General features: G+C 39.1%; 1 protein-coding gene across 1 annotated transcript in view; it reads left to right on the forward strand.

Annotated features, from left to right (window-relative positions):
* Positions 1-3,234: 3,234 nt before the first annotated feature.
* The window catches only part of LOC149208639 (B3 domain-containing protein Os07g0679700-like), a 192,579-nt gene continuing 168,213 nt past the window's right edge, over positions 3,235-27,600 (forward strand). Inside the window, exons 1-3 of the mRNA XM_089396140.1 lie at positions 3,235-3,611; positions 10,612-10,693; positions 10,984-11,085. Of these exons, the coding sequence (XP_089252266.1) occupies positions 3,481-3,611; positions 10,612-10,693; positions 10,984-11,085 (315 nt within the window). The 5' untranslated portion in view covers positions 3,235-3,480. The remainder of the gene's footprint in view (positions 3,612-10,611; positions 10,694-10,983; positions 11,086-27,600) is intronic.

A 27,600-nucleotide genomic window follows, 5' to 3' on the forward strand; every position in this document is an offset into this window, starting at 1 on the left:
TGTCATATAGAAGTCCATGGGGTATTGGATAGACGGTGATCGATGCTCTGGTGCTCTGTAAAGGCACTCCTTGATGTGAGGTCTCGTTCAATTCCCGACCCCCATCTAGGTGATATATTGGACATAATGAAGATGTAGTCTTGCCAAGCTTACAAAAATAGGTAATATATTGGACATGATGAAGATGTCGTCCTTCCAAGCTTATAAAAATGGGCGATATAACATGAGTTTGATTTTTGAACAGTGGAATTCGTAATATATGGTATTGTAACAAAGCTATTAAGCGGGATTGAATATTCATGGATGGTTAAGAATATTATTACTTATTATTTTTTAAATATATATGTATAACTCATATATTATATATATATATATATATATATATATATTATAATACTAATAATAATAATAAAAAATTTGCATTTTTTTTTGGTAATGTAAGATGCATTATGAGTTAAGTGTTTTGACTTTGACCAAGTATACATTTGTATTATATTATTAACTTGAATTCACTTATGATTGTCTTATTGGTAGAGTATAACATCTAAAAAAAATTAAATACATACTAATATTCTCTATTTTAAGAAATTAAACATATATTTTTGTTCTTCTTATGATATAATGTGTTTTTTTTTCGGTAATTATTGAAGTATACGAGTAAGTGTTTTGATATGTATCATTAGCTATTTAATTAAGGAGTAGATTTTCATTGCGACTTTCTGGACTTTCTGGCCTGTTATTTAAATTGGTTTTTTGATTGCATATATAAAATCAACATCCTTAAAACCTCTGGGGCACTTCGATTGTGAAAACTTGTGATTTCAACAAATCCCCCGAGATTGTGCACAAATTAGATTAGAAAATGAACGGGAAAACTTTCAAAAAAGTAGCACTTAAAGACTACTCATATAATTTATATGATTGTGCTAGTATGTTTATACTATATTATTAACTTAAATTCACTTTTAAAATTTTTTATTTGTAGACTATAACATTAAAAAAAAAAAAATAATATTTATATTCTTAATTTGAAAAAATTATAAATATATATTTTTGTTGTTGAGAGATCTTTGGGTAAAAATCACATAAAGAAACTTTAAGTCAATGCTTTTGGAGCCATTAGTGTGATTCATCTTCAAAACAAGATGAAGAACCAAATCATGTCATTAGATTAAATAGACGAAGAGATGTTTTCTAGCCATTAGAATATAACAACTAGTTTTGACTAAAGAATTATCATTAATTAATAAACATTTTTTTTATAATTAAAGTGAAGTAATAAATGGAAATTAGTTGCAAATAAAGAATTAAATTAATTTTATTTTTATTATGATTATTTTAATCAAAACGATAGCGTGATATCTTTTTATAATTAATTTATATAAAAATATAATTGTGTTAGTGATATTTAAATTTCAAATATCCTTATCAACATAAAAAATGAATATGCAATACATTTATAGATTTTTAATATGCAATCCATTTATATATCTTTAAGTAAATTTGTGTTTAATAATAAAAATTATATTTCATATTATTTTTAAATTATAATTAAAAATATTTTTAATATATATCTTTAAGTAAATTTGTTTTTAATAATAAAAAATATATTTCATATTATTTTTTAAATTATAATCAAAAATAAAATTTTGAAACTTTCTTCATGTTGTATAAATATGTATAAAATATATTTTTCAAAATTAAATATAATCTTAATTTTTTTTAAACTTTAAGTAAATTAAGAAATATCAACATTCTATTTATTCATATATATATATATATATATAAGTTATTAAGTTCTAATAAAAGTGAGCATATTACATTAAAGTATTATATATAAGAGTATTTTGTTTTTATATTTAGATATATAGTAGTATTCTAGGGTATAGATGAAGATTTAAATTAAAAAAATAATTTACATGGTATTTAAAGAAAATAGGACAGATTACAAATCCATTACACAAGTATTCCCTAAAATCTATTTAAGATGATGAACAACAATGGAAAGCCTCATTTTCTTATTAGAAAACATGACATTTAAGAAAAAATATTTTATTTAAACATAGGTTTATTCATGTTAAACGGTTTTAAATTATAAAATATAAATGTGAAAAATAAAATAAAGTGAAAAAATTATATACAATATTTTAAATATAAAATCAAAATATATATAAGAAAATCTTCTAAAATTAAAGATTCGAACATATTCAACTTAAACAAAATACTTCACATACTCACAAAAATCAAATTCACTCTTCCTATTTATCAAAAAAAAAAAAAAACCTCAAAAACATACATATATACTATTTTTAAAAAACAATTTCCTTTATATTTATAAATAATAAAATTATAATTTTTAATAATATTTTTTATTTTTATATAAATATTATATATTATTTTTGAATTTAAGTTTGTGTGATTCAAAATGTTTTAATGTAGTTTTTTAGATTAATCACAATGAGCAAGCAATTTTGAGTTGATGTAGTTCTTTCAAATTAATTAAAATGAGCAATTTTGAATTGATGTAGTTCTTTTAGATTAATTACAATGAGTAATTTCGAGTTGATGTTTTGAACCAGCTGATATAACTCATCATCTTGATAAAAAACGATGATCTTTGTGTCTTGATGATAAACCCGTTAACTCTTTAGAAACGTGAACGTAAAATTACTCATATCATCTTAATAAAAAACCACGATCTTTATGTCTTGATGATAAACCACATTAACTCGTGAACCTAAAATTACTCATATCATCTTGATAAAAAAATAATGATCTTTATGTCTTGAAAATAAACCACACTAATTTGATTAAAAAACCATAAACAAAATAAAAAACTACACCAAAATATTATATACTATTTTCAATAATAATTTCAAAACTCTAAACTAACCCGTGTTTTTCTATCAAACTTATGTATTGGATTTCATGTTAATTGAAGATATTATTAGGCGATACAGATCACGTCAAGAATAGATCTAGAATGTATCGCTTAATCCTTTGTCAACTTCATTAATGAATAAACTGCCGAAAACTCTATTATATAAAACAAAAGTTAAAAACGCATGCTTTGCGTGGTGGCAGAAGAGAAGAAAACGAATGATTACAATAAGAATCGTAATTGGGAAATAATCGCATTATCTCTGTGTAATTAATGGAAGAAAAAGAGTGGTTAGGTTAAAAACAGGAGGCAGATAGATTAGATAGAGATATCCATAGATTGAGTTAAAGAAAGGAAAAGAGTTACCTACGTGCCTGCATGACGTGCGCGGCCATGCAATTAACAAATTAAATCTCACGTCTTGTCATTCAGAATTCTCTGATGCAGAGGACGAGAGGGTAGGGGAAGGGAAGGGAATGGAACCCTGAGAAAAGCCAGGAGTATCAGAACCAGACGTGGGGTTTTTATGCCCATGTTGTTGTTGGTATTGATGAGATTGTGTTGTACAGCAGCTACAGGGGAGAGGAGATCCGAGGAGAATGAGAATGGGGGGAGGATCTGAGAAGGCCTGCTTCAATATCAAATGTGGCGCCACCACGTCGACCAGGTGGAGAAATGGATGGCTCCTTCGCTCCTCAGGTCGCCCGGTGGTCCTCTGTGATGATTGCGGGTATCGAACCTCGGACCTGTGAATTTTTACGTGTTTTTATTTTGGGTTTTTTTACCCCTTTTTTTCTCTGCTCATTGAAGAGCTCAAGTGGAATTTCTTAAAAATTAGTAGATAAGGGGAATTGCTTAAAAATTAGTAAAAATGACCGTGGATTTATTCGGTCTGTGAATTCTAGCATTTTCCAGTGGAAACCTTAGGGCTGTGTACTTCTCCTTTTGAATTAATTTGTTTTAATAAGAATACAAATTTAGACACTGTACCGAAACCCACCTTCCCAATCCTAGAGGGGTGTTGTCTATTGGCCGTTAGTGAAATCTAGTTAACATAACAAACCTGTTGGAGGTTGCCCGCAGGGGCATGATAGAACATTAACCGTTAATTTCTGTTACTGATCTGATCCTGAATATGTGCCTTCAACCCTTGCTATTTTTTGTTTTGTTTCTCTAATGCATGAACTGGAGGCAAACATTTCATCCTCTTTGATAAGCAGTTCCCAGACACCGGTATCTTGATTTTGAGCTGCCAAAGCTCAGGGCTTGAGCGTAATTCCATGATCCTTAGGCACCCATGTTTTCACTGTGTCTGGGGAGGTTTCTGGATTCAAATGCTATTCCATTCTTTCTAGGCACCCAGATTCTCACTCTGGGTTGGGATGTCTCTGGGTTCAAATGTAATTCCATGCTTGTTAGGCACCCATGTTCTTACTACGGCTTGGGAAGTCCATCACATCCGTGCAACCTATAGGGGCCATTAAAAGTTCCACTCTGGCTTGGGATTTAACAGCCATTTCTGTTTTCTCTTGTTGCAAAAATCACTGATATGGTAAATTAGAAGAGCGCATGTGCAATTCCATGGTAGTTCTTCAGCACTCCCAGGTTATAAATGCTTTTTGGACTTGTCAGTTGTCACAGGGGGAGTGTGCTTGGAAAGTTTCGATGACCGGAACATCATTAGATGGTAAATTTGTCATTAGACAATATTAAGGTTTCCCTTGTCCTATCTTTCAATCTGCTATACGTCCATGGATGGTGCATCCCTCAATATTTCTTTTTTCGTCTGTATGGGATTGAGGCAGAAAGCAGCCTTTGAAAAATATTTTACCCTCCAGTCAGCAGGTGAAACCTTGATGGGTATTTCCTTAGTTTGGAACAATTAGCATGAAAGGCAAACTCCACAAATAAAACTGAATCTAACCGTCAATAAATTCGGTGTTCTGAAAATTGTTGATTTACTGATTGACTGGCAAGTCATTCCCGAATGACTTGCAATTGCTAGTAAATCCCCTAAAATTGGCTGTTTAAAGAAATCGTGTGTTATCTAAAACTTAGCACTTTTTTGGAAGAAAAATTGCTGATGCGACATCACTTTTGTTTACAAAAATATTTTTGCATTTTTTACTGCTCTATTCATTTTCTTGATTTTTCTCCATTTATTTTTGGACCATTGCCAAGTTATAAATCTATACGATTTTTGCAACCTTAATAAAAAATAATAAGTTCCTACTTAAGAGGTTACCTCAGTGAGATCATTAGTTTGTATCCTGGTGGAATCCTGCCTAATCTGTAGTAGTAATTGAGGCTAACTTAAAAGTTAAACCCACTTACTGCCAAACCGTAATCCAAATATTCAGCCGACTGTCTACTTCAAGTGAATAGTAAGTTTTTTGGAAGTACAGGTCTCATTATAGGATTATTGGCAAAACTCATCATTCCTTAGTTGGAGTTTAGATGGCTACCCAAACTTCTCCATCTTAATAAAAATTGTTTATACATATAAGACGTTGTCTCTATGGGGGAAAGCAAAGCAGTCTTTAATAGTGGCGTCAGAGACAAGATAACTATCATTGTGCATCCTAATTAAACACACTTGCTAAAGAAAAAAGTTACACTCTTTGTAAGAAAGAAAAAAGGAGCTCTTAGAGAACAAGCAATATAACTAGTAAAATCTTGCAAAAGCTATTAAGTTTCAATCCAAACAATGGCCTAAATAGTATATCTTTTAGCACCAATCAAGATTCAAAATACAATCAAAGGAAAAGTGAAAAGTCCACCTTCTATACTTGGAAGAGAGAAATTGCAAAGGTAAAACATCCAAAAACATAACTTCTCTCAAGTTTTGTGGAAGAGGAACGGATCTACTTTCCAAGGCTAGCTCTGAAGAGCTTTATTTTCAAATTTCAACAATGTGATTTATACAGAAGATAAATTACTTATAATAGTCCTAAATTTAAAGATATGGCACATGAATGGTTAACAAGTTGAGAAATATTAAAACCCTTCTAAAATTGAGATGAGTGAAAAATATGCATGATTTTTTTTTAGTTAAGATACTTCTTATATTTACAGAAAAATATTTACATTGCAAAAAAAACATAAGGCAGAAGGGTATATACAAGTGTATTCACATCCTCTTCTTTAGAGGGACGAGAATTGGGATAAAGTTTGAATAGGCAGTAGGTTTTAACAATTTGGAATCCTTGATTAGCAAAAATCCTCTTGCCAAATGCTGCATACATACTTTCTCTCCCCATATATGACATCAGGCAAACAAAGAGCTAACCTTATCCTCAAATACGTACTTGCACTGAAGTCTCCAAAGGATGAACAAAACAGAAATTCTCAAACAATGCCAAATACCACGGCGAGAGGAACGAATTAATGTCCTGGAATCACTAGTGACCAAACAAGGTTGTAGCTGGTGCAATGTCCCCTGTAAAATCACCTTCTGCTTTGATTGAATTTGCTTCGAGTATGCCCCCACGAATTGACAATCCCAAAACAAGTATTTCATTGTTTCCAAATGGTTGTAGTTAGGGAAGAGGTCATCTAAGAGGCTGCTCTTAGGCTTGAGCTCTAGGAGGGCCTTGATAAATCACTAACCATGCAAAAACTTGGAGCTTATAAGACACCTGCACCGACCACACACTGTGTAACCTCTTAACCCCTTTGTGCTTCAGCATCAGAAAAATTGATTGTGCATTAGGGATAGGGCCAAGGTCATGTCATTGATATAAAATGGAATACAACTTATGTGAGTTGTGCTGAGACAATGGACTTTCAAAATTCCCAATCATGCCAAATGGGATATGACATATCAATATTCATCTTGAGTATATCCTCCTATGGGATGAGGCAATAATCTAACTCCGTGATGGTGGGTCAATTAGCAAAAGAAATAGCATACTCACATGCTATAGATCACTAATTCTTCTAAGTGTGTGCAACTGCATCCCACAAATCCCTCGAAAGAAAAATCTCTTTCTTTCAAACCACTTTGCTTGAAAGCACTGAAGTTTCACAATAAAAGTATCCTGGATCTTCCAACTCCATAATGACCTCTTGGCCAAGTCCCACCAGTATGGTTGGCAACCATCTGCCATCAAACTAAACCTGCCACCTTCCTCCAAGCTGACCATAGACTATGGAAAAATAAAGGTGCCTGCAATCTGAAAATGCCAGGCAATTGGAATAATATCACATGAGCTGAAAGACACCTGAATCCTACTAATATGTTGAGTTGTATGAAGTCTATGCTGCACCAAAACTCGTGAAGACAAAGACCCATCCAAACATCAAACCCTCCATGTAGTTGCAAGAATGCTCCCTAGAGTTGCCGCATTAATCAATCCAAGACCTCCCCCATCCTTGGGCATAATACAAACATTCCAAGGCACCATTAGGAGACACCGTGCTCCCCCCATACTTGGCTCATAAATATGAATGCAAGATCTACTCCATGGTAACTAGCAAGGCACATATTAGACATGAGAGGTACGAAGAATCTTGTCAACAACAATCAATTCCCAGGAAATGGGGGGTCCTTATTTTGCTACAAAAGAATCTTACATTGCAGTGGTTGAAGACACCAATCCCACATGGTAGTTGAAGAGAGTTCCACACCAAAGTGTATGCCAAGGTAATGACCAATTACACCTGGGTGGATAGAGGTCCATGCTGGAGGAATATAGGCAGGGGGGTCATCAAGACCAACTAACCAATAATTATTTTTGGCATCACTAACAACCACGCTAGAGGTCTCATAGTGGATAGCTAAATAATCTTTAGCTCTATCCACTAAATGCTGGTTTGCATGCAGTGAAAGAAGAGAATGGTTGGCAAAATGGTTGTTAACCATCTTTGAATCATTAGGGAGAGAAATCCCTTGAATGTGACCTTGTAACCGAGCATCCTCGAGCAAATACCCCAAGGAATCAATTGTCAACCTTGCCCAATGGACCGATGAGGCAAAATACATGGGGTTAGAGAAATATTCATAGAAAGAAAAGCTGAGGCACTGGGTAAAAGAGTGTTCACCGTTCCAACACACCTCTCACCAAAACCTAGACAAGTCAACATGTCAATAATGAAAGACTGGTTAATTTGGTCGAAGGATTTTTTATATTCAGTAGTAGGTTTGATCAAAGTCAATCTTCAGGAAGAGATCTTGCTGATCTGTTTTCCAATAGGTTTGGTAAGATCCTTATCTCAAGTGGACAGCACAATTCTCTTTGAGCTAGCTTGGGAGTATGTGTTGAAAAATTATCCATAATCGAGATGGTCTAAAATACAAAATTGAAGCCCTTTAGTAATGGAAATAGGCCAAATAAACAGTAGATGTTAAAGAAAATAACAATAAATGAGAAGCTTAGTCACTAGAAGGACAGATGTTTGGGATATAGCTACAAGATCTATTTGGATCTTTCTCTCTCCTCAGTTACAATCAGGAGGCATCCCTAATTCTATGAAAGCAAACTCACTGGAAGACAATTTTATATTTGGGGGATTTGTGTGACAAAGTTGTGTCTGTGGTTAAACTAGAAAATGGTAAGCCCTTCCGAACGTTTTACATTTGTTGGCAAAACTCTCTTTCTTGAGAATCTGATTTTTTAAAGTGATTTGGAATCATAGGGCCTATTTGAATGGATTGGAGATAAAGCTATAATAAGGTAGTGTTTTTTTAAGGATAAAGGCTAACTTTTTATAGCAGGAAGGCGTAAAAATGGTGGGGGATATAAAGTGCAGATCATAGATGCATCAAAAGGTTTCAGGCTGTGTGAAACAAGAATTTTGTTTAAATCCCGAGTATTAGGCTAGATGATAATCAACAAAATTTTGGCCATCAACGATTGACTTCAGAAATTGTGAGTAGCGAGTGAGAGTTGTGTAATATGAGAGGGAAGTAGGAAAGCCAAAGTTCAAACACATATTTGGAGTTGTAGAGTGGCTATGTGGATGATTTCATTTGATGTTTCATTCTAAAAAACTACAGCTTACAAAGTAGATGATTTGTCTCAAGAATACACGGGAATGAATCTTGTGAGTGCACTAGCCTAAATGCATTATGTTCTTCTTGCTTCATTGTAGAGCTTGCTAAGCCGCCATTAGTAGGATCGTTGTGTTTAGTTTTTAAACTTGGTCAACTAGGACTTGGACTTGGCTGAGTTGACCATAAAATGAGTGAACTTGACCCTTTGCTTGGTCAGGGACCGGTTTGGTACCGACAGGCCGAGGCAGTGCATGACTTGGCTGGTTTGATACTAAACTGGTCCAACTTGTGAGTAGTGAATGAGAGTTGTGTAATATGAGAGAGAAGTAGGAAAGGCCAACACATCTTTTGGAGTTGTAGAGTGGCCATGTGGATGGTTCCATTAATATTTCGTTGTAAAAAACTACAGATTACAAAGCATATGATTTGTCTCAAGAATGCATGGGAATGAATCTTGTGAGTGCACTAGCCTAAATGCATTATGTTCTTCTTGCTTCAATGTAGATCTTGCTAAGCCGCCATTAGTAAGATATTTGAGCATAGTTTTTAAACTTGGTCAACCTGGACTCGGACTTGGCCGAGTTGACCATGAACTGAGTGATCTCTACCCTTTGCTCAGTCTAGGGACTGGTTTGGTACCAATCTGGCCGAGCCAGTGCATGACTTGGCTGGTTTGACATTCAACTGGTCCTACTTGGCCAAGTCCACAGCTACTCGGCTGAGTTGGTGATCTTCCAAAGGTTTTTAGGAAAAGTTAAATTTAAAAAATTATATCTAGACCCTAAATCCTATCATCCTAAGGCATGGCACTATCATTGTGCGGTGTGCAGTTTGTGGTTCTAGTAGTGTTACTATACTAGTACTAGTACCACAGTTGCAGCTGTACTTGAGGAGTCTGATGATTGTGAAGAGCCCGAGCAATAGGATGATCTTGTAGCTCATGCTGAGGCTCCCATTTCTAGCAGTGGTGATGACTTTGATTGATGTTGATTAGTGATTTGTAGTAGGGTGGTAGCTTGTAGCACGTTTTTTGGACTCTAGAGGCCATTTAGAGCCTCATTGATTATGTATTTTGTTTCTCATATGTATTGCACTTGGTGCCATTTTGATATTTCACCCTTACATGGTATTTGTATGAGCAGACTTGGCATACTGTGCCTCTGATGGTTTGAAATATTTAAAATATATATTTTTCATTAAAATTAAATATTGAATATTTTTGTAGTAAACTGAATCATGAAATTCAAACCATTCTGAGTCATGGCCAATTACAAGGCCCAACCTAAGTTTTAAAACACTGCAAGGCTAACTTCAAGGGAGTGCAAGGTAGTGGTTGTAGCTTTGTGATACGTGTAACCTGGTTCTCTGTAACCCCAGGACGCTCAGCTCACTGCCATATTGCGTTTGTTGATTTGAAATTCTGAATACATACTATGCAGCAGTGCATTGTAGCTATTTTAGTGATGAAAAGGAAAATGCCATGAATCTCTAATTCTTTTGTTTGATTTTTTAGATACTTGAAGAATCACGGTGACATGGATAGACCTTTGATGTGGCATTATTGTTTTCTTTTGCATATTTTCAAGTTTATGGGAACCAAGTAGTGAAAAACTAATCTGCTTTTTTCAGAACTTGTGTATCTCTTCAAGTGCTAACAAGAAAGTTTCGTCTAATACTTTCATGCAGTTCAAATTTATTTCTTTTTCACTTGTTTGGATTCTATTGTTGGCTTCAGGTTGAAGTATGATCAAATGAAATTCTGCGAGACATTTCACTCTGAAGATGAGGGTTGGAGAACTTGTAATGTCTGTAATAAGGTAAGAAGGCATGGATTTCTAACCTACAGTAGTGAGAAGATACACAAAGCCGGGCAACTAATTTTTCAGTTTTTATTTAAACTCCAACTCTGTAGTTTTATTGTTGATTTTTGTTTAAACATTAGTATCATGTCAATATCACATTCATCAATTATGTTATTTATCAATTTGTATGGGAGGCATCATATATAAATTGTGCAACAAAAGATCCCAGGTTTTTATAGTAATTTTTAAACCTGATCTCATTTCTTCAATGGAATATGTCTCATGAATATATATCTTTCATGCAGCGCATCCATTGTGGATGTATTGCTTCTGCATATTCATTTACACTAGTTGATACTGGAGGAATTGAATGCATCAATTGTGCCAGTAAGGGCGACGCTAATTTGGTAAGCTCACTTTATTTGATCTGGGTTTGGTACTAAGAATTCAGGTTTCCATTTACTTGATTATTAGAAAATGCTACAGTATATGATTTGTTAGAGCTGGCAAGAAAAGTATTCTCTTTCCCAAATTAGATGCATGCTGTTCTACGATACTCTTCCATTTGATACACTTGTCTGGAAGTTTGTTACATGAAGTGGAACCAATTGACCCCATTGTCTGATTCTCTCGTTAAAGTGAGAAAAAGATAATACTTTGTTTGTTTAGGAAGGATTGGATACTTTGTTTGAAAATTTTGCCATTTATATGATTCCTTTTTCCAGCTTTACTGGCATCGCTACAAGGACTGTTGTTCAGCTTTGTCCATACTTCTTAGGACTTGTATTAACTGGATAGCCTTCAAGCTATGGAAACGGATGGTGTTAGAGCTATGGAAAAAGGTCCTTCCTTGAGCTTGAACGAAAGGGGTTATCTTAATGTTTTATGGAGTAGATATAGTGGTCTTATTATAATATATTGAGTTGAAATACGATAAGATGATTTTATTTGTATGACAAATGACCATCAATAGGTCAAGGGGACTTCTAAGTACATTAGTGAGGATACAAATGGGAGCACAAAAGCAGCTACTAGAAAATCATGATATAAGCAAATCTAACCTATGTCGAGATATGCACATTTTTGTGGAGAATTGAAGACCAAGAACCATTGGATCTCTTGGGTGGGGGGGAAGGGTTTTGTCTTGCTTGGGGGGTGATCAACATCCCTTTCCTAACATCCAAGGCCAAAGAAAAAAAACTCTCGATAGATGATTTGTCGGATGATCTGGAAGACCAAGAAGATATGGTATGAGAGACATCTTTCTATTTGGATTTTATAACCTGCGGTCGAGCCTTGGAGGAAGTGTGGGGTGCTACTATCCTGTGAGCTGTCCTGAGATTTGAAGCGACATGTCTATAAGGGTCTAGCTGGTTGAGCATGGATGGCCTCCTGGGGTCTCACATGTTGATGGTTGTAGCAGTGTTTCTGCATTGGCCAGGTATCAAGCATACAAGAATTGTCCAAAGCTCCTTAGGAAGCTTGCTCAATTTATTGAGTAAGTTGTCTTTTTGATTTAGCCTAAGTCTCTAAGGAAAAGTGCATTAATTAAATTCATTAATTAATATTGGCTATTCAGCTAGGAAAACTAAGAAAATGTAATTTTAATTACGTTTGTGAATTTGTTTTAATCTCAACCATTGATCTCAATTGTTTTAAGATTTAATCTTAGCCATCCATCACTTTGGAGATTAGGGTTAGGGATTTAGCTCAATGATAAATTATAAAAGCGAGCTTAAGGAGAGGAGAAAGACACAACAGTTGAGAGAGTGATTTTTCTCAAGGGATGAGGAGAAAAAGAAGTGTGTGAAACCAAGAAGAAAATTCCTGAGGAGATTGAGTGGAGGCTCTTCAACAAGGAGGCTGTACTAATTTATGACCATAAGTTTTGCAGGGGCCACGTGTGTGAGAGCGAGGGAGTCTCAGGAGCTATTGCATGGGCTGCACACGTGACAGGTTGAGCTATGCATTGGCTGTACAACGCTTCTGTGTTGTAGATCAAATTTCTCAAGGGCAGATTTGCTAGGTTTATTTGCTGTAATAATTTATGTGGGCCAATTTCATAGTAAGAGAGCCTTGGTAGTCAGATAATTAAAAGTGAAGACCAGTTGGAGGACAATTTTCTGTGTGATTGATTCCTATGTTTTGCCTCTGCTATCTAATTTTCTAAGTTAAAAATTCCAGTGTATTTTATATTCAGTAACTGTAGAAGTATTTCAGGGTTATAAAAATTACTAGGAATTAAAATCAGATATGGAATTTATAATTTAACATGGTATTGGAGCCTCAAATTTGAAAAAGGGAACTCATAATTCATACAGGTTTATAGCAGATCTAAATTCTAGTAGCATATTTTTTAGTAACATTTCTAATTTGGGAGATGGCTGCAATCGGGTTAAGATTTGAGGACATGTTGGAGGGTGCATCAAACCTCATTCCCTGGAAGATGAGGGTTATGGAGAATGGCTTATGGGAGTCTGCTAACACCAGACTCAGCCCACCTATAGATGCATTAAAACTGTTCATCCACAATCAAAAGGATGTGAAAACCAGGAGGATAATCTTGGATGCAGTGAAGGATCATGTGATTCCTCATCTATTCAAGAAAAAGACAGCAAGAGAGATTTGGGAGGTTCCAATGAAGCTTTATTAGAGCGATAACACAAACAGAAAGATGGCGTTGAGAGAGAAACTCAGGAACACTGAGATGACCAAATCAGATACTATGACCAGTTATCTCACCAAGATCACTCAGGTACATGATGAGTTGGCAGCAGTTGGGGGGAATGTGATAGATGAAGATATGGTGAGGATGGCCCTGAATGGGTTCATCAAGCAATGGAATCCTTTCATTAAGGGCATCGTTGCATGGAAGCATATTCTTGATTGGGATAGGCTATGGGATGATTTTGTCCCTAAGGAGATTTGAGAGGAATCTCTAGGAGGCCAACAAAAGGGTGACGATGAGAACATGTGAAGAGGCTACTTCATATGTTGGAAAGAATAAGGATTTGAGCAATGCGAAATGCTTTGTGTGCCATAAGAGTGGGCATTATGATTCACAATGACCGAACAAGAAGAAAGGTAAGGGTAAGTCGCAACAGGTAGTAGCATTTGCAAATACCCATGTTAGTGAGTTTGCTGTGAGGTTCGAGAAGGAGTTCACATTGGTGTCTTCCTTTTTGGTACAGTTTCCAAGGGTTCTTGGTTTGTGGATAGTGGTGCTTCTTGTCACATGATGAGATCACAAGAGGTATTCGCCAGTTTGTCAGAGAAGGACTTAGATCTACATGTGGAGCTTGGCAACAATGCCAAGTATGGTGTAGAGGGAGTTGGGACCATTTTGCTTCAGCTACGTTAGGAGGTTCTCTAGAGTTGAAGGATGTGTTGTCCGTTTTGGGGCTAACAAAGAATTTACTCTTAGTCTTAGCCATGGAGGACAGAGGTTATGTCGTTTATTTCCATGATGGATAGGTTTTCATTCGATCGAGAAATTCTAGCCTTGACTTAAGATGAGGGATTGGAGGCAAGGACGGTAAATAGTATATGCTGAAGGCTCAATCGGTACAAGCTCCAGTTCATGACAGTGACAACTTGTGTGAGCTTTGGCAAAGAAGGATGGGTCACTCACATAAGAGTGCATTGCCCATACTAAGGGAGATTGTCATTGGTATTTTGGAGTTCAACATGGAGCAACAAGGAGTGTGCAAGGGATGTGTTCATGACAAGTATGCAAAGGTTGCTTTTTCCAAGAAATGAAAGCAATTCCAAGGGGATCTTGGATTTAGTACATAAAAATGTGTGTGGTTTGATGTCAATAGTATCATTGAAGGGTTCTAGTTACTATGTGACCTTCATTTAGGAGGACATGGATTTTCTTCATGAGGACCAAGGATTAGCTCTTCAGTTGATTATGGGAGTTTAAGGCTCCAAGAAGGAAGATCAGAGTCTTGAGGTTGGATAATGGAAGTGATTATACCTCCAATGACTTCAAAGATTTCTGCAAGGAGCGAGGGCTCACTAGGAACTTGATGCGGCCATAAAACCCACGATAGAATGAGGTTGTTGAAAGTAAGAATCGAGCCATAGTTGGAGCCGCCAAGGCGATGATTCATGACTAGGATTTGCTTATGTTCTTTTGGGCGGAGTCATGAAATGCAAAAATGTATGTACAAAACAAGAGTCCTCATAAGGTCTTGGGGGACAAGACTCTAGAAGAAGCATTCTTTGGAGTGAAGCCGGAGATTGGCCACTTTCACATTTTCGATTGTCCAATTTATGTCCATGTACTAGTGGAGAAGAGGACAAAGTTGAAGGCCTCGATAGTAAAGGGCATTTTTGTGGGATATAGCGAGACTTCAAATGCATACAAGGTTTTCATTCTAGGGCAAAGGCCTTAATGTGCTGAGATGTTAGGTTTGAGGAGGGATAGGCATTTAGGAAGTCACATGAGCTCCTTCTAGTAAAGATAGAGGATAAGGAGTAGCAAGCTCCAAAGATTGAGTACAGTTCATTGTCACTCGGGTCACAACTAGGACTTAGTCTTCAAGTCAAGAGGAGGAGTTGGACGCTTGTTAAAATTGGCAACTAGGGCCAGATTCCACCTTGGGACAACTCATTTGATGGAGATGATGATTGCATTAAATTCCTCTTTTCGAGAGGACCAAAATTGATATAAAGATCATCTAATTTGGACAAGTAGAAGTGTGATTTTGAATTTATGCCCCGCACATGGGCAAATTGTTCAGGTTGGCCACATCATCATGTAGGCTCATAAAGCCCAATGGACATGACTCTTCACCCTCAACGACTTGTATAAATACAAGTGACTTCTCACCTCATTTGGCATCATCATCACTCACATTCTTCCCTCTCCTTCTCTCATTGATTTGTACAACATTGGCATTCTCTCTCTCTCTCTCGCGTGTGGCACAAGGAGGACGAATTTCTTGACAGAATTACATGGCCGAAAATTTCTGACTTTTCTTCAGTTTGACCAGAGTTGACCGACGTTGACTTTTGACTTTCCAGGTAGATTTTGACTTCGATTTTCTAGGCAGATTTAGGTTTCAGTAGGCCGTACACTTTGGCACAAAAACGAGGTATTCTGGGCACTTTGATTGCAACAAAAAATTGCAGGTTGACTGCAGATTTTAGGACAAAAGTTTGACCAATTTTGACCATTGACTTTGCGATTGTTTTGGGTTGATTTTGACCTCCTATTTAGGCTAAGTTGGACTGAGCTTCAAAGGAGACATTTGCTGTTGATTTGACCACTATTGATTTTCTGGTTAGGGCTAAATTTGACTGCAGATTTGATAGGGCTGTTTTGATTGAGATTTGGCAAGCCAACTTTGACTTTTTCTACTCTCTCCTTTGCTGAACATTTGATATAATAATAAGAAGATTTGATCAAAGGGATTTCCCCACATTGGGGTTTTTCCCTGGCATCTGCCAAATCTGGGGTTCTCTTGTCTTGGCTTGTCTTCTGCAGTTTATTTTATGTTCTATCTAGAGTTACTGTCAATGTGATTGTTATTGGAAAACTAAATTGAAATTGTCATTGGGTTGCTATAGGAACGTTGAAGTAATTGTGCTAAGCATAGAACATACCATTGTTAACTAAAATTAACATGATATCAGAGCACAGGTGAAAACAAAGCCCAAGCAAGAGAGAGAAAAAACAATCACTAAGAGAGATTTGTTGGACAAGACTATTGACTAATGGCTACTACATCTTACTTCAAATTTGAGGATAAGCTCAAGGACAAATCTGATTATCATGCATGGAAGATGACTTTGGACTTGACTTTGGAAGAGCATGATGCCATTGATCCAGGTGGATATTGGTGGCCACCCGCCAAGTCCACTTGGACTCCCATCACTGTTTCTTTCAGCTTTTCAGTTTCCTTAATTGTAGCACAGTTTACTATTTTTAGCAGTTTTTCGGGTCCTGAACTTTCGGAGCCGTTTTGAGGCCCTAAACGACGTTTTTTGGGAAAGCTAGGAGCAACATGGGTCCATGGACCGATGTTGCTTTTCCCAAAGTTGTAGTTCTCGGATAGATATTGCTAACGAGATATTGTGCATGTCAAACGGAGATCGTATGCCAAAGTTACGACCCCGGGAAGTTGATGTACCAATTTACCCAAACGGGGCCCACAGTTTGGCGTTTCATCTTCTAGCATTAGGTTTTTGGATGTTTAGGGTTTTCCATTGTTTCTCAACAATAACTAGGCCTTCGAGCCTCATTGTAACACAGTTTAGAGGCATGTAGCTACCACATCTCTTCTCAGAGATAAGTTACCATCGCCCTAGCGAGTTTATTTCCATTTTTGTTTGTAAGCATATTTCAGTATTTTACAGTAATGAAATGAAGTATTATTTTTGCTGCATCTCTATATGTATGGTTATATCTGTAATTTGTTGCGTTCTTGCTTAAATCCGGATCAGTGGTATCAGAGCGGTCTGCTCTTTCTCCGTCTTTCTTTGCATGTCCCCAACGAGGTTGGGATACAAGGAGTTAGGGCTTGAACTGGTTGAACCTTTTCAAGACCAGCCTCGCAAATCCCGATGGCCTCCCATGGCGGATGAAAAGAAAGATGAGGGGGCAAGAGATCCTATCAAAATCTTGCTCGAAGAGGCCCTCGAGCGACAAAGGAACGCGATGATGGACAACTTTGCCCAGATCCTTCAGCGGCTACCCAGGGGCGACACATCTACTTCCAACAGCTACTCTAGAAGCACCACACCATTTAAGGTACAAGTTAACTTTGACATTCCCATATTTGAGGGTCAGATAGATGCAGATGCCGTAGATAAATGGTTAAATCTGCTAGAAGGGTATTTTTCTGTTCATGATTTTTCCGGCTGGGAAAAGATTACTTTCGCTCTTCTCAAAGCCGCCCCCCACGTCAAGGACTGGTGGGAAACCTATTGCGAGCAGAAGGATGAAAGTATGGCCTCACTGTTTTCAGCCGCACCCACTTGGAATTCATTCCGGACTGCCATCAAGGAGCAGTACTACCCTGTCGGAAGCTATGAGGATCAATACATAAAGTGGACCACGCTGCGGCAAGGAAGGGACCAAGACGTGCCGAAGTTTACCAATATTTTCCATACCCTTCGCACAAAGTTGGGTATCAAGGATTCAGAGCAGCATTTGGTACTCAAATACCGCGGCTGCTTGCACAGGTACATCCAGGAAGAAATAGAATTCCTGAACATCTCCTCGCTCGGCACGGCATACCGATATGCCGTCAAGATCGAGCAAAAGTTTAAACAGAAGAAGCGAGACTTTGGATCTGTGAATCCAAAGCAAGGGAAAGGTGCCCCCAAACCACAGAACAAAGGACAAAGCCAAGGCAGGGTGACCCAAGACAACTCGCCAAAGTTGCAAGCAAAGAACAACGCCGTGAAGCCAAAAAAGGACACGGGAAAGTGGTGTGAGTTCCATAAGAGCTCCACTCACAACACAAGTGAGTGTCGGGCCAAGCAGTCACTGGTGGCCGAGCTAAAGGTTTCAGAATCAGATGCGTGTTCCGACTCCGAGTCAAAACCAGACAAGGGGAATGAAAAAGGGAAGCAGATTATCGATGCGGAGCCCAACGCCATCGTTGCCACCATGAAGATCCAGAAGGAGGAACTCGAAGATCCAGAGGAGGAGGAGCGTCTCTTCCACTCCTAGATGTGGGTAAAGGGCTCCCTGCTACAGTTCATTGTCGACAGCGGGAGCTAAAAGAACCTCATATCGGCAGAGGTCGTGAAGCGGTTGGGCTTACCGACCACAGCACATCCACAACCTTACACCGTCGGGTGGCTTTACCAAGGATGGGATCTTCGCGTGAGCCAACAGTGTCGCCTTCCATACAACATCAAGTCCTTCACGGATGAGGTATTGTGTGACGTTGCTCCCCTTGATGTTTGTGATGTATTTTAGGACAACCATACTTGTGGAAGCGACATGTTGTGTATGAATCAAGGCTGTTAGGATATTTCGACACATAGGAAATAGTTAAGTACAACTTGGTCTAGTATAGAGTTAGGTAAAGTGTGTTTCTTTACCGTTGTACATTTTGTAACTTACAATCCGACGGTCACGATATGTAGTGATCCGACGGTTCATTCTCTCCTCGGTATTACCGACACTTGATCCGTGGCTTGACACCCGATTGGTCCATGATTTCTATTTAAAGTGCATGGAGGGTCATTTGTAGGGTAATCCGTGCATGAGAGAAACATATGTAAATTTTCATTCTTTTATTAATAAATTGCCTAAAGTGGCCGCGTTGGCTCAGGCCGTGGACTGTTTCCCTCTTTGAGGGTTTTAACCACGTCAAAAATACTGGTGTATTGATCTGCGATCTGGTTGTGAGCGGTGTCCTTTGGTGTTCTGTTTGAGGAACTTACCCTGTAAATTCCTACATGGTATCAGAGCTATTTGAGGGCCGCGTCCGTTGGTGATCCAAATCTGAAGCCGGTAGAACTGCATCCGACTGCTGTTTCTGACTGCTTTCGGGCTGAGAGGACTGCTCTGTTGTGTTGGGAGCATCTGTTCCAGTGATGAACCCCTTTCGTTTCACGCGAAAAGGTTTCCGGTAGCCCTAGCTGCGTCATTTTTAAGATCTGGAGGTATACAATGTTTATTTGCAGTTTACTGTTATTTTCTCTCTGTTTATTTCGGTTTCGGTTTATTTAGATTTTTTTATTACCGGATCTATATCTTTCATTTTTGCGTATGCTCTTTGCCCTGCAACTCTGTGCGATCTGGGCAAATTAGAAATAGAAAGGAAGGATTTTTCTCATGCGTATGCTCTTTTCCCTGCGCCTTAGGGTGATCTCGGAAAATCAGAAACATTGAGGAAAATATTTAGTTTCCGGCTAAAGCTAACTTTGAGCCGCAAGGTTCATTTTTGAAAATATTTAGTTTTTCGGCTAAAGCTAACTTCGAGCCGTAAGGTTCGTTTTCTTTGCATGTCCGTGTTGGGTTTTGTGTTTTTTGTTTTGTAGGGAAAAAGAGCTTTCTCAAAGCAAGCATGGAACCCAAAGCACCCCCGCCCCCCCCCCCCCTCTCTCTCTCTCTCTCAAATTTTTTGTATAGCTCAATTGGTTCAAAGCTATTTTAAGGGAGTAGAGGTCTTGGGTTCAAGTCTCCATTTTGTGGGGGCGGACTTTTTCATTTCCGCACATTCCCGCACTTCGTTGGCAACTTCATCAACTTTTTTTCAAAAAGCCATAACTTCTTCATCCGGAAGCCGTTTTCAGAGCCGTTTTTTTTAAACCATCCTAATTTTTCGAGATCTATCCATTGGAACACTTAGTTTCAACATCTTTAGCTTCAGTTTCCGTTGAAATGGAAAGTCAATACCAAGTTACCCTTGACAGCACCAACTACTTCCAATGGTTGGCCTACATTGAGGATTTACTTAGAAGTAAAGGTCTCTACAGAATAGCCTCAGGCCAAGAAAAGAAACCGAAGGATGAAGATAAGGCTGCTAAATGGGAAAATAGGCAAGATCAAGCACGTGGATTGATAGGAATGTCTATTTCTCCAGATCTTAGATTCCATATTGCAGAACTTGATACTCCTGATGAAGCAATGAAACAAATCAATAAAGTTTTTGGGATTAAAAATGAACTTAGAGCCCATCAACTTGAAAATGAGTTGCTTACATTGGACCCTAATAATTTTTCTTGCATTGAAGATTTCTTGTCCAAGTTCAAGACCCTTAGATATCTCTTGGAAGGTGTTAAAGTTAAGAAAGAAGATAGTAACCTTATCTATTCCATTCTTACTAAGTTGGGACCAGCCTACTCTGTGTTTGTTTCCACCTTCCATTCTAGAAGAGAAGCCTTCATTTCTCAAGGAACAGACTACAAGTCCCCTTCCTTTGACTCTTTTTGTGATTTTTTAATAAGAGAACAAGAAAACTCTTACACCTTGGTCTTCTTAATCTTGGAAACTCTTCCAAGAAAGCGTTAGCCGCCCAACAACAACCAAATTCAAAGAATCCTAATAAGTCATATCCTAAAAAGAATGGTCCTAAACCAAACAAGGGTCCTAAGCAATTTCAGCCCCAAAATGAAAAATCATCTCAACAAAATGATAAGACAAATAAAAACAAAGGGAAGAAGACTGATAGACATTGCAATTTTTGTAGTCGAGATGGCCACTTAGAATCAAAATGCTTTAAGAAGATGGAAGCCTTGGAAGCAGCAAGGAAGAAGCATAACATCCATTTGGGGCAATCTTCAACTTCAACTTCATCTTCAGGAATGGCACTTTCTGCATGTGGTTGTCAAGCATCTCGGTCTGGCTATGCATTAAATGTATCTTCTTCTTCTCATTCTCATGAGTGGCTCATTGATTCTGGAGCTTCTTATCACATGGCCAAAAACAAAGCCATGTTTTCTTCTTTAAATGATTGTAACACCAAAAATATATATGTTGGTGATGATAGATCTCTTAATGTTGTAGGGACTGGAACTGTTCATCTAGACAATGGTCAGTTTAATGATGTATTATGTGTTCCAACCTTATCCTGCAACCTTCTATCTGTATATCAGATAACTCATTCAGGTGAAGGTAAAATCGTTGAATTTTCACCTCATGATGTTGTAATCAAGGACTTAAGAGATCCTAAACAGATTTTGGCTACTGGCATTGCTGATGATTCTACAAGGTTGTAGAAGTTTCACAACTTTGGGTCATCAAATCTTCCCTCAGTATTTGTCGCTCATAACGATGAAGTGAGCAAACTTTGGCATGAGCGATTTGGTCACTTAAACTATCGCTCCCTTCAGCATCTATGTAAAGAAAATATGGTGACAGGTCTTCCTATGGTATCTTGCAGAGATGGTGTTTGTTTCGGATGTATACTCCGAAAACATCATCGGCACAGTTTTGAAAAACGTGCCTCTTGGCACGCCTCAGCCCCTTTACAGCTTGTGCATAGTGATTTATGTGGTCCACTTCCTGTTGTTTCATTCTCTGGCTGCAAGTATTTCTTAACTTTCATTGATGATTTCTCCAGATGCACTTGGGTATACTTCTTAAAACTCAAGAGTGAAGTATTTAACACATTTTTGGCCTTCAAAGCCTTTGTTGAAAAACAATTTGGACATCAAATTCTTAAGCTAAGATCTGATAATGGCGGAGAATATGTTAAAAACACATTCATCAACTTTTGCACTGAGAATGGAATACAAATGCAACATACTGTTCCATATACTCCACAACAAAATGGTGTAGCTGAAAGTAAGAATTGCACCTTAAAGGAAATGGCTAATTGTATGCTACAATCTAAAGGACTTGGTCTTAGTTTTTGGGCAGAAGCAATTAACTGTGCAAATTACATAATAAATCGCACTCCTACTAAGGCTTTAAAGAATATCACTCCAGAAGAAGCATGGAGCTCAATCAAACCAGATGTAAGTCACTTTCGTGTTTTTGGAAGTGAAGCGTGGGCCCATATTCCAGATGAAAAGCATAAAGCTTTAGAACCTAAGAGTGAAAAATGTACTTTTGTTGGATATTCTGAAGATGTCAAAGGCTATAGACTTATTCCATTTAAGTCCAAAAATGTTATCATTAGAAGAGATGTAAAATTTGATGAAAATATATCGGCCTGCGAGCCTAGTCCGGCGGATGTGCCACCTCTCCCTATCTCTTCTACCTTTGAAAACATTTCTTCTTCAGATGATGAAAGTGAGGATGACAATCCTCCCCCACCATCTCAGGATCCTCCTTCAGCTCCTGAGCTTCCAAAATGGGTTCGTGCTACTCGAGATGCAGCAGGTAATCTTGTCGGTGATCCTACAGATCAGCGACGCACACGTTCTCAGTTCGAGAGAGCCTCTTCTTTACTGGCTCAAGCTCCAGTAAATTATGATCCTGACACCTTTGCAGAAGCTTCAGGCCATCCAGATTGGGAAGCAGCTATGAATGAAGAATATCATTCATTATTGGCAAATGATACATGGGATCTTGTTCCTCTACCAAAGGGACGAAAACTTGTTAGATGCAAATGGGTTTACAGAACCAAGTATGGACCAGATGGGAAAGTTGATAAACATAAAGCTCATCTTGTTGCTAAAGGTTTTTCACAGGTTGAAGGCATTGACTACACTGAAACCTTCTCCCCTGTTGCCAAAATGAACTCTATCCGCCTTGTTCTTTCCCTTGCTGCCTCGTTCAAATGGGAAATCCATCAGATGGATGTTAAATCTGCCTTCTTGCATGGGGACTTGCATGAAGAAATCTACATGGAACAACCCATTGGCTTCATAAAAACAGACTCCAGCCTTGTATGTCGGCTTAAGAAATCCCTTTATGGTCTCAAGCAAGCTCCTCGAGCTTGGTATGCCAAAATGGACAACTTTCTTTTAGAATCTGGCTTTTCTAGGTGTCATTCTGACAATACTGTCTACACCAAGAAAGTGGGCAAGTCTCTTATCATTCTTGTTCTTTATGTTGATGATCTTATCCTTACCGGTAGTGATCCCAACCTTATCAACCATGTGAAGTCTAGCCTTAAAGGAAGTTTGAAATGACAGACTTAGGACACTTACATTATTTTCTCGGTCTTCAAGTCTTGCAATCCAAGGAAGGTATTTCCCTTTCTCAGTCCAAGTATGCTTGTGATATTCTACGCCATTTTCACATGGAACACTGTAAGCCAACCCCTTCTCCCTTTCAGTCTAGAGTCAAACTTTCAGTCACTTGTACTTCTCCTGAAGTTGATGCTACCTTGTACCGTCAACTTGTAGGAAAACTCTTGTATCTAACTCATACTCGTCCTGACCTTTCCTTTGCTGTTGGCCTTGTTGCTCGGTTCATGCAAAACCCCCGTGAATGTCATTGGAAAGCAGCTAAAAGAATACTTCGTTATGTTCGAGGTACAGTTCAGTTTGGGATTCATTACAGTGCCGAAGCATCTCCTCTATTGGTTGGTTTCACTGATTCCGATTGGGCCGATGACCTGATGATCGGAAGTCTACTGCCGGTTATGTGTTCACTCTTGGTTCAGGACCTATTACATGGGCTTGCAAGAAACAAGGTGCCATTTCTCTTTCATCAGCAGAAGCAGAGTATCGTGGTGCCGTAGAAGCTAGTAAGGAAGCCTTGTGGCTTCGTCTGATCCTGTCAGAGTTTGGCTTTGAGCAGCAACATCCGACTACACTTTGGTGTGATAATCAAAGTGCCATTCAGCTCTGCAAAGATCCAGTCCAACATCAGCGCAGCAAACACATTGAACTGCACATGCACTTCATCAGAAAGCTCATTCACGACCATGTTCTTGAAGTGCAATATTGTTCAACAGATGATCAAGTTGCAGACGTCTTCACAAAGGCTCTCACAGAGGCGAAGTTCACTAAACTTCGATTTATGGTTGGAGTTCAGGAAGTTGTCACTAAGGGGGGATAGGCTCTAGTGCCTCCTTCCTTCTCCTATTGTGTCATATTTGTAAATCCTTCAATCCTATCCCAAGTTGTTCTTAAGGGGGGATGTTAGGATATTTCGACACATAGGAAATAGTTAAGTACAACTTGGTCTGGTATAGAGTTAGGTAAAGTGTGTTTCTTTACCGTTGTACATTTTGTAACTTACAATTCGACGGTCACGATATGTAGTGATCCGACGGTTCATTCTCTCCTCGGTATTACCAACACTTGATCCGTGGCTTGACACCCGATTGGTCCATGATTTCTATTTAAAGCGCATGGAGGGTCATTTGTAGGGTAATCCGTGCATGAGAGAAACATATGTAAATTTTCATTCTTTTATTAATAAATTGCCTGAAGTGGCCGCGTTGGCTCAGGCCGTGGACTGTTTCCCTCTTTGAGGGTTTTAACCACGTCAAAAATACTGGTGTATTGATCTGCGATCTGGTTGTGAGTGGTGTCCTTTGGTGTTCTGTCTGAGGAACTTACCCTGTAAATTCCTACAAAGGCCCCGTGCTGTTATTGTTACTTTGGGAAATAAGTTGTACAGGGTACCTGAGGTAGCATCGCTTACCGCCATCTCTTTGGTTATTGCAAAACAATGCAGTAAGTTCATTTCCAAAATCGGGAAATTTGTTTTCCTGATGATACGCCCTCAAGGAAAGAAGAAGACAATGGCCACGACCTCCAGACAGGGCCCCTCCACACGACAACTACACATGGACAAGGTCGTGGAGGAGTACGAGGACATCTTCACCTCCCCTGCAGGGGTTCCTCTGCACTGTCAGGTCAAGCACTCCATCGATCTGACCCCAGGTGCGCCGCTGCCCAATGGACCAATCTATCAGCGCTCTGTTCTGGAGAACGATGAAATCAAGAGGCAGATTCAGGAGTTGCTGCAGAAAGGTCACACCCGTCCGAGTTCATCGCCTTGTGGGAGCCCGATCGTGTTGGTACAGAAGCAGGATGGGACTTGGAGACTCTGTATTGACTATCGGGCGCTGAACAAGATCACTGTCTGTAATAGGTACCCGATCCCACGGATTGATGATCTCCTAGACCAACTGAAGGGGGCAAAATATTTCAACAAGATCGATTTGAAGTCAGGATATCACTAGGTACCAATCGAACCCTCCGATGTGTGGAAGACTGCCTTGAAAGCCAAGGAGGGCCTTTTCGAATAGTTGGTTATGCCTTTCGGATTGACGAATGCTCCTATAACCTTCATGAGGCTAATGGATGACATCTTGCGGCCATTCACCAACTCATTTGTAGTGGTATACTTGGATGACATCCTGATCTTCAGCCAGAGTTGGGAAGAGGACCTCCACCACATCCGACAGGTTCAGTATCTCGGATACATTATTGGCATGACCCAGTATATGCCAATTTGGAGAAATGCACTTTTGACATGACCTAGGTTTAGTATCTGGGATACATTATTGATGAACGGATTGGCCATCTCCAACCACTTTGACAGAGCTCCGCAGCTTTCTAGGTCTTGCCAACTTCTACCGCAGGTTCATGTTGGGATTTTCTCATATCACTTGGCTCTTGAGTCAAGTCACCAAGGGAGGAGCGAAAGCAAAATTCTTTTGGTTTGAATCTCAACAGAAGGCATTCATAGAGTTGAAAGATCGCCTCTGCTCGGCACCAGTGCTCGCATTACCAGACTTGCAACAACCATTTGAGGTCGAGATAGATGCTTGTGACTATGCTATTGGGGCAGTCCTTACTCAACACGGGCATCCAGTGGCATATCATAGTGAGACACTTTCAGACACAGTCCGAAAGTATCCCACTTATGACAAAGAAATGGATTCCATTGTGTAGGCTTGCCGATAATGGAAGCATTACATTTTGGGGAAGGAAACGGTCATCCACACAGACCACCGACCCCTGCAGTTCATACAGACCCAAGGGAAATTGCAGAATGATCGCCATCAGAAGTGGTCCACATACCTGCAACAGTTCCATTTGAATATCAAGTATAAGAAGGGCAGCACCAATAATGTTGCAGATTGCCTCAGTCGACCACCGATCATGGCGTTAACCACGTGCTCAAATCTTGTGGGCACGAGACTTCTGATTGGCCACTTCTCTACAAAAGTGACCCAAAATTCGGCCACACATACCAGACCCTCTTAGAGCGTCAGCATGTTGCAGATTTTCACCTCCAGGATGCCCTATTATGCCACCTGGGTCACCTTTGTGTTCTTTCAAGTGAGCGTGCCAAGATGATTTGGGAAACACACTACAGTCGGGTTGCTGGGCATTTCGGGGTCGAGAAAACGTGGGCAGTACTGCAGAAGTAATTCTATTGGCCGAATCTTCGACAAGATGTCGGGAAGTACATCAGATCATGCACTGCCTGCGCCATTGCCAAACCGACCATCAAGAAGCAAGGCCTCTATACCTCATTGCCTACCCCTAGTCGACCTTGGGAATCCATCTCCATGGATTACATGTCGGGCCTTCCTTCTACTAAGCATGGAAACGACTGTGTTTTTGTGGTCGTCGACAGGTTCTCGAAGATGGCCATTATGGTGGCCTGCAAGAAGAATATCACAGCAGAAGCCACTGCTAAACTCTTCTTTGAACGAGTGTGGGTACACTTTGGGATCCCACAGTCTATCATCTCAGATCAGGATAGTAGGTTCCTCAGTACATTTTGGTCCAGTCTCTGGTCGATGCTGGACACCAAACTCACTAAGTCAACAGCCTTCCATCCTCAAACTGATGGCCAGACAGAGGTTGTCAATAGGATGATCGTACACATTCTGCGCATGTACAACTTAAAGCATCCACGCACATGGGATGAGAGCATCCCCTATGTTCAACACAACTACAACCGGGCTCTCCACAGCTCGACTGGCCACAACCCTTTTTAGGTGGGCTTGGGATTCCAGCCACTATGTCCCATTGATGTGGCCATGCCATTTGTAGCTACTCACGCAGATTCGGCTCATGTCCAGTCCGAAACAGATAAGGAAAACAGCTTCATTGAGCACATCCAACATATTTGCTAGCAGGTCCACGACATTCTGGAGAAATCAAATGCCAAGTACAAGCAGCGACATGATCAACATCGGGTACCACACAAGTTTCAGGTGGGCGACAAAGTCTGGTTGCATTTGCAAAAGGAACGCCTTACCGGAGCCTATCGGAAACTCAAACCACTCCGATATGGTCCTTACACCATTACCAAGGCTATGGGAGACAATGCATTTGAGCTCAGCATTCCCCCATTCCTTGGCCTGCACCCAGTGTTCAATGTGGACAGCCTTCGGCCGTACTTTCCACCATTACTAGGCACATCTGACATCGCAGAACAACTCACACCCACAGAGTTAAATCCAAATTGCGTGGAACAAGCTGCAACTGATCGGATCATGGACACACAGATCAAGCACACTCGTCGGCAGAATATCCAACTATATCGAGTTGTCAAAGCAGGCCAACTCCTTAACCAGGGCAAG

This window comes from Pinus tabuliformis, chromosome 1_2 (genome assembly GCF_031772625.1).
Source record: "Pinus tabuliformis cultivar Carrire ecotype Pingquan chromosome 1_2, CPIR1, whole genome shotgun sequence".
In the NCBI taxonomy this organism is placed as follows: domain Eukaryota; kingdom Viridiplantae; phylum Streptophyta; class Pinopsida; order Pinales; family Pinaceae; genus Pinus; species Pinus tabuliformis.